Source organism: Cucurbita pepo, chromosome 10, assembly GCF_057944985.1.
Source record: "Cucurbita pepo subsp. pepo isolate OVF chromosome 10, ASM5794498v1, whole genome shotgun sequence".
Taxonomy (NCBI): Eukaryota; Viridiplantae; Streptophyta; class Magnoliopsida; order Cucurbitales; family Cucurbitaceae; genus Cucurbita; species Cucurbita pepo.
The window spans coordinates 3521308-3533778 of NC_141807.1; the positions used below are offsets into that span (position 1 = coordinate 3521308).

The following is a 12471-nucleotide window of genomic DNA, read 5'->3' on the forward strand; positions in this document are numbered from 1 at the left end:
TTCCTTGAGTTGATTCCTTATTACTATCACTTGAGGAGTGATAGCCAAAATAAGGATGGAAAGAACTTAACTGGTCTTCAGCATAAAAACTTGAAAGACTTATCACGATTATGAGAGAAATGGTAAGTCCACTTTCAAATACATCATATAAACTCGATCAACCCCAATTCTTTTCGCACACTATGCTAAAATAATTCTTCAACTATAAATTAAAAACATACATCCAAAATTTCCTTGATATTAATACATAAATAATCAAATATACATTTGAATAAATTTTCAGTTCTTCTACCATAGACATAACCCCACCGAATTACATTAACCCACAAATTTCCAGCCGAAAAATGGGGTAAACATAATCGGATAAATAATAAGAGCAGGGTAGGTAATCTGGCAACAGTTGCCTCCATCCATAACAATGAAGTCAAAAACCCCAGAACAACAATTCCATGGCATAAAGCTTAAGTCGTGAATCTTGGCGCCTTGAGTAGGTAGACACTCCTCATTAGACCTTTACCAGTTTCACCAACAGATTTTAGCACTTCAGCTGGTTCTTTTTCCTCCTCAACAGCTTCATCGCGCCCACGCTTCTGATAAGGTAAGAAGATTCGGTTCGGTCAAATAAGTAAATGTGATGGTATAATTTGCTCCCTTCAAATAACAAGTAAACTATGTACCTTTGAACTGTGTTGCCCCCAAGTTAGTCCGATTGCATCGCCTCCCAAAGAGTCATACCATAAGTTGAAAGTGTTGGAGAATTCTTTCTACATTTTCATAGAGATGGAGGAGGGTATAAGCAACAAAATCGACGATAATAATGCAATTTCAAAGCAAATCAAGTCACTTGCCTGCAGATCCGCAATATAACACCTTAATGGATCAAAATTTACCAAAAGCTTGTCCTTGATGTTCTCAGAACTTGCTTTCAAGTTTCTAGGCAACAAAAATGGAGAGAAGATCTTGCTAGGATTCCCTTTGGCGACATGAATTCCTACCAACATATGCTTATGATTAAACTTCAGATATCAAAAGCATCGACAGGCAATCGACAAAAAGGACAACTTAAGAAGAATACCTCGGTTCAGTTCAGATGGGAAGAGAAGGCGTTGTGGGTACGGTAATTTATCTCTATGGAGAAGAATAACAGCATCGTAGTTGCTCAATGGTGTTCGGAAAAGGCACTGTAGACCAAAGAAACATTACATCGTTAGGTTTCTACACAACAGCAGAGCATCCAAAGACGCAAACAAAACAATCAAATAATGGTTTTAGCATACACACTAACCTCCCACTGAAAAGAGTCGACCTGATGCTGTAATATTAGTCTACTCAACAAATCTGCGCTGCTTCTAGCATAAGCAACCAACCGTTTTAACTCCTTTTAACATGGGCGCATAAAGTCAGTAACAGAAGAATTATAAAGCTGGAGAAATGTGGTTATACTACGTGCAATAAAGCTCAATATTTAAGGTCTTGGTTCGCAATAGTATACCGATGATTTTGGTGAGAACCGGGTCCAAGCCTCGGATGCCTTGTCATAAGCTGTTGCTAAGAACATGGCAGGACTTGCACTTTGCAGATTTTCTTGCAAATCTTTTCGTGTCATGTTAAATTTATCCTATAAAAATTCAGTGAGAATAAATAGCAATTAAAGGTTACCCATAACTATAATAGGAACTGTTTCCTAACGTAAGAACTTACAGCTATTTCTTTCTCCTCGTTCACACCCAAATCATTGTTTATGTCAATAATCAATGGAGAAAAAGTCCAGTCATATTCCGACAGTAATCTTAGGAACCTGTAAAGAAGTCATAGTACAGAAACAGATTAAGTGAGCTGCGAACAAACCAAGCTATATAGGATGTCAAATGAACAAAAAAAATCAAGAATTTAATGATAAAAATTCAATTATCATGGTACACTTATGAATGTCACTTTAAATTTTGACACTTCGTAGCATAATATTATAGCGAGTACATATGAGCAAAATTCTACGGGATGGGATTAGGGCAGTATCCTATGGCATTCTTGTTTTTCATAAATAACCAAATTTTCATTGAAAAAAAATGAATACAAGGAGATACGAAAACCAGACACACAAAAAAGGAGACAAACTAAAAAAATGAGCTCGTAACAAATAAAATAAGACCGAGAAGACAATCACAAAAAGTCTTCTTCATCAAGAAACATACTTGTTTTTTCCCCTATTTTGAGGGTGCGTAATCCTATGAGGAAGTTTGGGATATCCTTAGAATTAATCTCTTTGTGGGCTTATGATTCTAAGGAATTTGTAATTATCTGCTAAGTCATTCCATTAGGGAGGGAACTAAATGTTTTTCAGAGAACCAATTGTTGGGTGAGAGCCCCTTTTGTTAACTTTTCTCTCATCTCTATAATCCTTCTTCCAAGAAATTTGAGTAAACTGTTTGTCGCTACTTATTGTTTGAGGGTTCTAGTTCGTAGAACTGTTGCATCAAGAGGCTTTAGTCTTGTCCAATAGGTCAGCTCACAGCAGGTCCTCGCTGCTCCCTTCTATAAGGGTTGCAATTTTACCGGAGACAAGAAGTGTTGTTCTTGGACCCAAGTATTCGGCAACATCTTCTTGTAAATCTTCCCGTCTGATTGCCTCTTTCTTTTCAAAATTTCAATAAAATCAGCTTTTGCTTTCACAATTTGGAAGGTTAAATTTTCAAATATATATTCCCACACATATGTACACATAATTCATCCAAGAGGTCCTCGTCTATGGCTTTGAGGTCTTAGCAGAGCATTGTTCTTAGTAAACGTCTGTAAGAGGATCTGGACCATATGTCGTGGAGATGTCAACTCGTCACAGTTATCTAGAGTTCATTCTTCAATAACTTCTAAGTCCGGTTGACCCAAAGTACGAACTGTCACTCTGATGCTAGAGGTGGTGCTCTCACATTCTCACTCACAAGATAAAGGAAGGACTGTTTGGCAAGCTACTTTTCTTGTTATTGAGTGAAAGTCTTTGGCTAGAGAGAGACGAGAGCCTCTTAAGGGCGTAGTGGGGTTTTAGGAAGGGTGTGCGACTTGGCTCATTCTAATAGAATGCCTCCCTTTTGATTTCTACGTCTAAGTTGATATTTTGTTCTGTTTTTGCCAGTCACTTTCATTTTGGCCTTTTGTTATTTTATTTAACTCATCAGTTTCACTTTCCTTCAACGAGAATTACAGAAAGAGAAAGGCTCCCAACAAAAACGATACAATGCAAAGATAAATTAGACATATACACACCTTAAAAAACCTGTGATTCGAGAAAGTGGTGCATGAAAGGGTAGAGGCTTCAGGAAAATTGATGCTACCAACAGTTCAACTGCTTCCTCTACCAAGCATGCTGAAAAGAAATGTGAGGCTATCCATCTTTTTGCCAACCTTATAATGCCAAAAACAAAGTTGTGAGGAGTGTATTACAAAAATCTATCAAATACACAATAACCAGTACATACCTAACAACCGGTCCATATATTGAGTGACGAGCCTGTAATCCACTAATCATGCTTGAATGCTGACTTTCAATAAAAAGTTGCTTATCTGTTGAGGAGATCCGATTTGATAATTCATTTCCCACTGCAAAGATAGGTTGGGATGTTAACATTCAAATGGTTATCAGGAAACCCTCAGTACCACCAGACCCATGACTGCATAAAAGTATGTCAGAGACATGAGGCCTTACATTCCTTATTCACCAAGCTCAGGCCTTTTTCATGCCAAATTTTTAGGTGGAAGGCATAACCAGAGACGAGTACATTAACAGAATCTTCAGAAGCAATACACTCAATCCCCCGAATATTCTGCAGACTGCAATATTGAGACCATCAGATAGACTTCTGAGGTTAATGTTGTCATGACAAAATCAACTTTTTGCTCACCTCTCTCCAATTTTAAGAAGGAAGGCTGTTTTGGTTTTTTCAATTGCTACCTCATCAGTTGGCCAGTTCCCAGAGCCTTCCAGCTGAAAATGAGGGGGAAATTTGGTCAAAAGTTACTTCAAAATTCAAATAAATAAACATGGAATTCAGGTTACTTCATGCCTGAATCATAACTTCCAGTGGCTGAATGCAGGATGGAGCAAGCTTTTGCTGTATTCGCAGATCACTTGTCTTTTCGTCTGCTAGTGGGTGAGGTTCAGGAGGATAAACAGATGTATACCTGAAAGCTGTAAATATGGATAAGCATACAGTCTAACATTCCGAACCCCAAGTCTAGAGAAAACTTTACTCCTGGACTTCTGGTTGATAACTAAAAATAAAATTCCTTCTTATTAAAAAATATAACTACACAACTAACTTAAAACCATTAGGGAATTCTCTTATTCTGTTCTCGCATGTCCCACGTAATCCCACTTATTATGATGTGAAATTCTGCTGACTTAATGGCCAAGATAATGGCGTGATTAAAGATGTGATGAAAGAATATACATGCAAGCATACATTGATATAAAAGAGAGAAGTAAATGGTCCAAGTTCCTGCAATCTAAATCTGGATATTGCATTTATAATGATCAGGAATTTTCAAGACTCTACATGGGAATTGTGTCCTCTGAAGTCTAATACCTGAGTCTAAAGGCTGTACGGCAGACACCTTCAAAGGAATGTCTTCAATGGAACGTAATCGCTTTGATAAAACTTCAAAAGCCGCAAGCAAACTTCCAGAAAATGTTATTGGATCTGAAATAAATAAGAAACTTTTTATTTACAGAAAATATCATCTTAGCATTTTTTTTCCATACAGCAGAAGGTTAAACATTGTCCTTTTGTACGGACTAAAATAAATAAGATTAATTTATGGAACAAAAAAGGTAAATGACAAGTCATATGCCACTTTGAACTTAAAATAGCTGTATAGTTTGATTTAATACCGATAGTTGGAGTGGGGCCTAGAGGCTGAAAGAATCTTGTAAACACAGTTGCATAACAAAGAAGTGCATTTAACAAAATTATGAAAAAATGATAGAAATAATTATACTTGATATGAAAAGAATTTACGATTGAAGGAAAATGATGTATAAATTATGGAAATGTTAAATACATAAATAGCATTCGGTGAAGAAAAAGATTAACCTCAATCATTTGATGCAAGAGCTACAGATACATTGCCATAGCTATCTTTTCATATATCAATATAAAGTTTGTTCTTGTTTTTTAAAAGATACAGGTCATAGAATACCTCCAGAACCATGGAGCAGGGAGAAATCAATCTGATCCACAGCATGCATAATGCGGTCTTTTGACATCGGTGAAAGGTGCCGAACAAAAATATATTCCACAATTCTCTTCAAAATGAGATGTCTCGTCCATTGATCAGTTTCCCAAACTAAGAAATTTAGAAATCAACAAGTTAACATTTTGTATGTGGGCTCAGATGCAAGCCCAAAATATTCTATCAATCAACTCAGATAATCCACCAGAAGCAAAACTATTATATAACCTGTGCTTTCTGCAATTCTGCCATCTTTAAATCTCCTGAGCTCAGCCTTTTCACCCCAAAATCTCCGGAACTTTAGGGCCTGTCATGGAATAAAAGTTCGATGAGTAAATGTATTTTAAGAGGGGGAAAATGTTCTAACTCGCACTTATTTACATCTTCTTTGTTATCAGCATTAGGACCAATATCGACCACACGAAAAGCTTTTTCCACAGAGCTAATTGAAATTCCAACAAGCAATGGCTGCGTATCAAATACTGATAATCCCTGACATCACAAGGACAATTAGAATACTTGATTAGCGAATAATATATATACACATAAAACACTAAATATATATAAATGGCCCATACATTTTCAATAGTGCATCCTGGTTCCGTGTTCCTCCAGGAAACACGAATGAATTTTGCTCTATCAGTCAGGCCTTGACTTAAGATCCCATGTACTTTCTGCTCATATAGTCTCCAACACTCATCATCCATACAAAAGCCTGATGCATATAACTCGACTTGTCCCCTCAAATTCAATCTATAAAAATAAACACATAACATTATGTAGTGAAAAATGGAATCTTACTTTGACGTAAATGGTCAAAATTAAATAGGAGCAACGAAAATCAATAACAAAACCCATCCACAACGTACAAGAATGCAGAAAAAGATTAAGAAAAATGTAGAAGAGTTGAGATTTCTGGTCTATACCTAATGCAATGGTCATATTTAACAGCAAAGTCAATTTTGGTCATAAAAACCTCTTCAAATCCACCGTTGCTGCATTTCTCCAAGCATGCAAGTGCCAAAGCAGCCTCATCTTGAAGCTGAAAATTGAGGCATATCAGCTGAGAGCACGGTACGAAAAAGAACACATATAGGAAAAAAAAAATTCCTGTTTTTGAAAGCAATAAATAGTAAATACAAATGAAATGACTTTAGAATGGTGTCCAACTCATGCTTGTCATGCAGAATTTAGAGGATAAATCAGGTGCATTTTTTCTTCCAGTACAACTTTAGTCTAAATTGCAGGAAAGCCCTTCTAAGTTCTAACTTAAGCTGGATTTTTCATAACTCAACGGGGAAAACTATGAAACAACTTGTTTCCAGACACCGATTCAGAAAATGTGAAGCATCTTTTCCAAGAAGAACAATTGGGATGAGGTGGTGGTGTTCTCTATTAAATTCCTTCTGTAATTATACCACTGCTTCTAATGAACTCAAACTGGACTTTTTTCTGAGCTTCCTATGGATTGGATTCTCCTAACTTCCTCTAATATTTTTCACCATATCAGTGAAACAGGATGGCTATATTTCAAAATTAATACACACTGTCATAATTGATTGAACACCAAACTTCGACACTACCGTACCTCAGCGAAACCTGAGTGTGATATTCGAAATGCAATGTTAAAGTTGGAAGACGGATTGCAGATGACCACAGGAAATAAATCTTTATATTGCTTCTTTTCCTGCAACCAAAACCCATTCCGAATCCCTTGAGTACGAGTGAATTGAATCGAACATCAACATGGAGCTTTCAAGGAAAAAAATAAAAAACCACTAATTGCATGAGGAATCTCATTGTTATCAATACATCAGCAAGGACAGTAAATAATTATCTCATTATCTGATAGAATAAAAACACGGATACTTCAATAAATAATCATTCAAATAGACCCAAAATATTATTATTGTTATTGTTGCTGCTGCTGCTGCTGTGGTTATTATTATTAGATGCTATTCAGGAAGACAAATTCACAGCATAAACTACAAAATTTTTGGGATCGTTTGCAATGGTAATTAACCCAAAATATCAAAAGACCTTGGGAACTCAATTAAAGAAAAGGAAAAGTTCCCAGCCCATAAAGAAATATACTCAGGCAAATAAATACATTTTAAAAGAATTAATCAACAGTACTTAACCTCCTTTGAAATAGTGCTCTGAGGTCCAAGCTTAAAATAGAGCCCGTGATTCCATAAATTCGAAGAGGCTGCAAAAACAGGAGAAAATGTTCCAAATAATTGAATGTCCCATTCTTAAACAGCAGAAATATTACAACTTTCATATGACTTAAGGAGAACTACTAATTCCAATTTTATATTTTCGAGGCAACTGAACCATAATATGATTTTGAACCAGAATTTACCAAAGCCTGTAGGCACTGAAGTCCCATACTCTATTGCCAAATACATTTATTACTTGTATCATGCACATCGCTGAATGCAATTTTGACTAACGAGAGAAAAGATAAAGAGAACCAAAAGGAAAACATACCAATAAATTTCACGGCAACACGGAACATCTGAATTGTCGTCATTGAATGATTTATTTTATTTTGAGTAATGAGGTATGATAATATTACAGCTATTAAAAATCCGTTCAAGCAATCATGCACATATATTGAAGCTCTCTGCCGAGCCCAAACCTATGACATAAACCAGATGTTAAAATAACAAATATCTAAAATATCAGGTCAATATGAGAAAATCTCATTTGCATACCTTTAGTAGAATTAAAGTTTCTAACGAACTTTTTGATTCAAGAAAAGGCTTCTTAACCATTTCTGAAGTATCCTCGAAGTACATATCTTCCAAAATGCTAGTGTTATACTTAGGTGTAGCTGCAAGTAAGCTCCCTTGAACAAATAATTAAAAAGAAATGAGAACAGTTGGTTGAAACAGCGACTTAGCTAAAAGATGGTCAGAGTTCGGTGACCATAACATACTAAAAATGAACTATAATGAGACTCACCTTGGTTCAAGGCATGGATGTTGTTTCGTTTGAGATTCAATTTTGAAATGCTAAAAAAGGATGCTGCTATTGTTGGAATTATTCTGACAAAGAATCCAGGAGCTTCCTTCAGCTCTTCCAAAGCTATAAATCAAAATTTTGTTTTTCAAAGTTAAGATTTTGTTTGTAATCGAGGCCAAATTGTGCAATCCCTAACATTTATTTTCACAGATAAACTGAGTACTTTAAATTCCCACTTATCCAACCTGGATGGACAATTAAGACAGGTTTTCGAGCCTCATTCTGAAGTGTGGACCATTCAACCTTTGAAAACATTGAAGATGAGTTCAAATACTTTTTGATTGTGCAGAGGTAAAGGAACCTTTTAGCATGGTACCGGTAATTGAGGTAGTCTTTCTCGTGGAAACACTCCTGCCATAAAGAAGAATTTGGCCTAAGAAATATCCAAGAAAACTACCACATCGAAACATAACATTTTTCCTGATATACGGGCAAGTGTGTCGAATATATAATTACAGATACTATTTCTAACATTTGTTCCTTCAAAATAATCATAAGTCCTCAGACCTTTCTCAAGTCAGTTGGCTAAAGCTAGGAATACTATCAGACTCTTGAACATTTGATGGTTATAAAAATAGTGAGCAATACACCAGCCCCAAGGTTACTCCTCAAATCAATGAATTAGCAGTATGGTTATAAAAATAGTGTGGGCAATATACAAGGTCACTTTATCTAATTACAAAGAAATTAGCAATATGTTCCACTCGGCAATTATACCTAACCTTAAGGTCACTCCTTCGATAGATTCAGACTAATACTATACCAAAACCTAGAAATACCTAAGTACGTTAAACAACTAAGGACTGAGGGGATAATTAAAAACAGCGAATTGCAGAGGTAAAACAACCATACGCTGGACAGTAGTCATGGAATACCTTTGGCAAGCCAACTAAAAGATCAACATTTACATCAGGTTTTGCAATGCCTTGAAAAGCATAACTACCACCGATTTTAATTGATTTTGGCTTCCTAAATTTGAATTCCACTTTGTCTGCGCCAATATCCCTGATAAAACCCGGAGCTGCCGCCGCAGTAACCTGCAAAGTTTTTAGCCTTAGAACGTTGAACGCCGAATTCAATCCAGAAGCTACAAATGCAAGGAAAATAAATGCGAGACTCCAGTTCGATTAAACATGACAAGCAGAACACACAAGCCATTCAGCAGTTCATCAAACGAAGAACACAGTGGCCATTCATTGTTTGACGTTTTGGCAGGAATGGATAGAAAAACAACCTTCAAGTCCTCTGGAATGAGTTGAATTGCTTTTTTTATAGTTGACACTGTGTCCTCAACGAGCTTAACAAGATCAGGGGAGTAGTCAAGCTGAAATTCCTTCAAGAGTTCTCCGACCTTCATCTCCATTGGGTCCAAAAGCGTATTGGAATCCATTCTTTCGCTTTTCTTCTTCGGACCACTGTTTCTGGAGAAGAGCGTATTTCTTCGGCTTTACTGAGAAACCACTGTTTTCTGGAAAAGAGCGTATTAGGTATTAGGGTTTTTCAGGGTTTAACGGAAGAAGAAGAAGGCGGGAACGTTAAACCACAATGAAGAGAAGGAAGAACTTATGGAGTTTATGGGCCGCGTGTGTGACATGAAGAATCTAGGCCCATTTGGCTTTAATAAACCTTTTTTCATTTGGGCTCAAATATTGTTTTAGTCCATTTATTTTCCAAATCAATTGTGTTTTTATTGAATCTTAAATATAGTCAAATACTTTTTTTATTTTTTCAACCAAAAAATAATATATCAATATATTATCCATAAATTTAAAAACTATATTCATACAGTATTTTTCTTACCTGAACTTCAATTTTTTAAAGTAAATTTGCGTAGTTACTATAATTTAGTCCAATAAAAAAATAATAATAATAAAATAATTGGAGAGCGAAGGGGAGTGTACCCTCCAGGATAATTCATTAATTCCGTACCAAAATAAAATGATATTATACCTACCTTTAATATTCCCAATAAATTCTTTGTTTTATATATATTTTTTTTTTTAAGAAGAGATTAAAAAATAGAATACCAGTTTTGTATTGAGCTAGATGAGAATGTATATTAATTTTTACTTTTAACACTTTCCTGTTGAAATTTTAATAATATAACAATTTTCTACTCCGAGTAACTCATTTTTATCTTCTAACAATCATGCGTTAAAATTTTATTACTACGAACTCGTATAAAACCTTTAATAAATGTTAAACATATGCCTACGAATTAATAAAATTTCAAAATAAATTATACGAGTGGATTTGTGTTATATTATATGAAATTTTTCTAACTTAGTTTTGTGTCACGCTGATTTGATTTTTGAGTTAAATTAGTGAATATTTAAAATGTTTATTTTATATTTAATATTTTTTTTTTATTTGTGCTAAAATATTATTTTTGTCCATTTATTTTTATATCAATTTTATTTTTATTAAATATTAAATTTAGTCACTAATTTTCTATTAGTGTTTATAATATTTACCCCTCAACGATTATTCATTAAAAATTTATTAATACAAATTGGTATGGTGCATGTAATAAATATTAAACGTATTGGTCCTCCCATCTTGTTCTATATATTTTTCTTAATTTACAATTGAATTATTAGTCATATTTCAAACTAATAAAAAAGAAACATAAATTTAAAAACAATTTATTTTAATCCTCAAAATTAAACTTAAATTTGGAAAGTATTTATGAGAGCTACAACATTTGAATTTTGTATTTTATTTTTTGAAAAATTAATCTAGTAAGCGTCGCTTTCACTTATTCCATTTTTGTCTATTTCTCCTTTTTATGAAATTCAAACTAAAAAACAGTTTATAATTGTTGTTATTTATAATTACGAAAAAGTAAACCCAATTAAAAATAATAATAATAATAAGTTGAATTTAAAAAACGAAAAACTTCCGTCAAATAATGATCAAATAAACTCTCAATAAACCGTTTTCGAGAGTAAATGAACATCCTTGAAGTTATTAAAAGAAAAAAAAAACAATATTTACTTAAATACAATCCAAATGGGTTGGAGGAGAGAACGAACCATTTTTACAAATTAAATAATTTGTTGCAAAATGTTAGCTAAATTGTAAAATAAAAAGTAAAAGAAAATTAATTTATTTAAATTTGTTAATAAAAGTGAGTTGGGAATATATGAAAACTAATTATCTCACATATTCAATCACACGGCACCATTTTCTAGAATTAAACTATTTGTGAATGGAATCAAACTGTGTTTTTTATTTTTTTTTGTTGAGAAAATTAAATAAAGAGAGAAGAAAAGAGGAAGAGATGTAAGCAGAAGGTAGTGTTTGGATTGAAGTCATAGTCAAAAAAGGCCATAGATCTTAGCATTTTCTTTTACCCTTCAAATCTTGGAGAACACATTACTTGAATATTAAGCTAACTTCAAAAAAAAAAAAAACATTCATATGATTGTCCATTGTCCCTATCCTATAAGACGCCCCCACCCCCTAAAAGACTTCAAATCAGGCCTTAATCAACTCACGTAACCAACAAAGAAATGAAGAGAATGAGAGTGGCGACAAAAATGGGTATCAACTTTGGCGCAAGCAGGCGGCTTGTTCGGGGTTATACCTACAAACGCAACCCGACTTTGCCTATTATCAAATCCGAACCCCTCTCTCTCTCTCTTTCATTTTGGCTTTATCTTTTTGGGTACCAAACTTATAAATAAATAAATAATATATATATATATCAGATCATATTATATAATTGTAATAATCAATCACTGTGCTGCTGCCTTGTCTTGTTATTACTTTAATATAAGTCGCAAAAAGAAGATCCAGTCAACGTACGGCAGAATCGCCCCCAAGCCACCAGGCCCAACTTCCAAAGCTTCCCCCACACACACATTCCAGTTGTGCATTTGTTGCTTTTGAGGAACAACCACCGATACTTATATTTTATATAATATATTTATTTTTTTATTTATGTCGTGTCCACTGTGATCATCAGCTCTCGTGCTTTTAATAAATATATTTATTTTCTACAAATTCATAATCATTCATTTAATTAGTACTTTGTGCTTTTACAAATGATATCAGAGTCAGACACTAGCAGTGTAACATTAGGTGAAATTTTTTATATATTATTAACTTAATGGTTCTGTAAAAATGGTAGAAATTTAGTTGTTTTTCTAGAATTAACGTAAAAAATAATAAAAATAAAGGAAGAGGGTGGTATGATTTGAGGATTTTTTTTTT

General features: G+C 34.2%; 1 protein-coding gene across 1 annotated transcript; it reads right to left on the minus strand.

The window, feature by feature from the left end:
* Positions 1–218: 218 nt before the first annotated feature.
* Positions 219–9793, minus strand: LOC111804391 (nucleolar protein). The gene is made up of 26 exons (XM_023689177.2): positions 9488–9793; positions 9129–9290; positions 8439–8604; positions 8194–8316; positions 7944–8077; positions 7717–7867; positions 7365–7432; positions 6812–6910; positions 6150–6265; positions 5802–5976; positions 5605–5715; positions 5452–5530; positions 5191–5337; positions 4578–4691; positions 4056–4180; positions 3894–3976; positions 3698–3822; positions 3471–3591; positions 3259–3396; positions 1702–1798; positions 1493–1618; positions 1286–1378; positions 1076–1181; positions 849–991; positions 678–764; positions 219–590 (listed from the first exon to the last, which is right to left on the minus strand). Exons 1-26 carry the CDS (start codon positions 9641–9643, stop codon positions 462–464), a joined length of 3174 nt encoding a protein of 1057 aa, XP_023544945.2. The 5' UTR covers positions 9644–9793; the 3' UTR covers positions 219–461.
* Positions 9794–12471: the final 2678 nt, after the last annotated feature.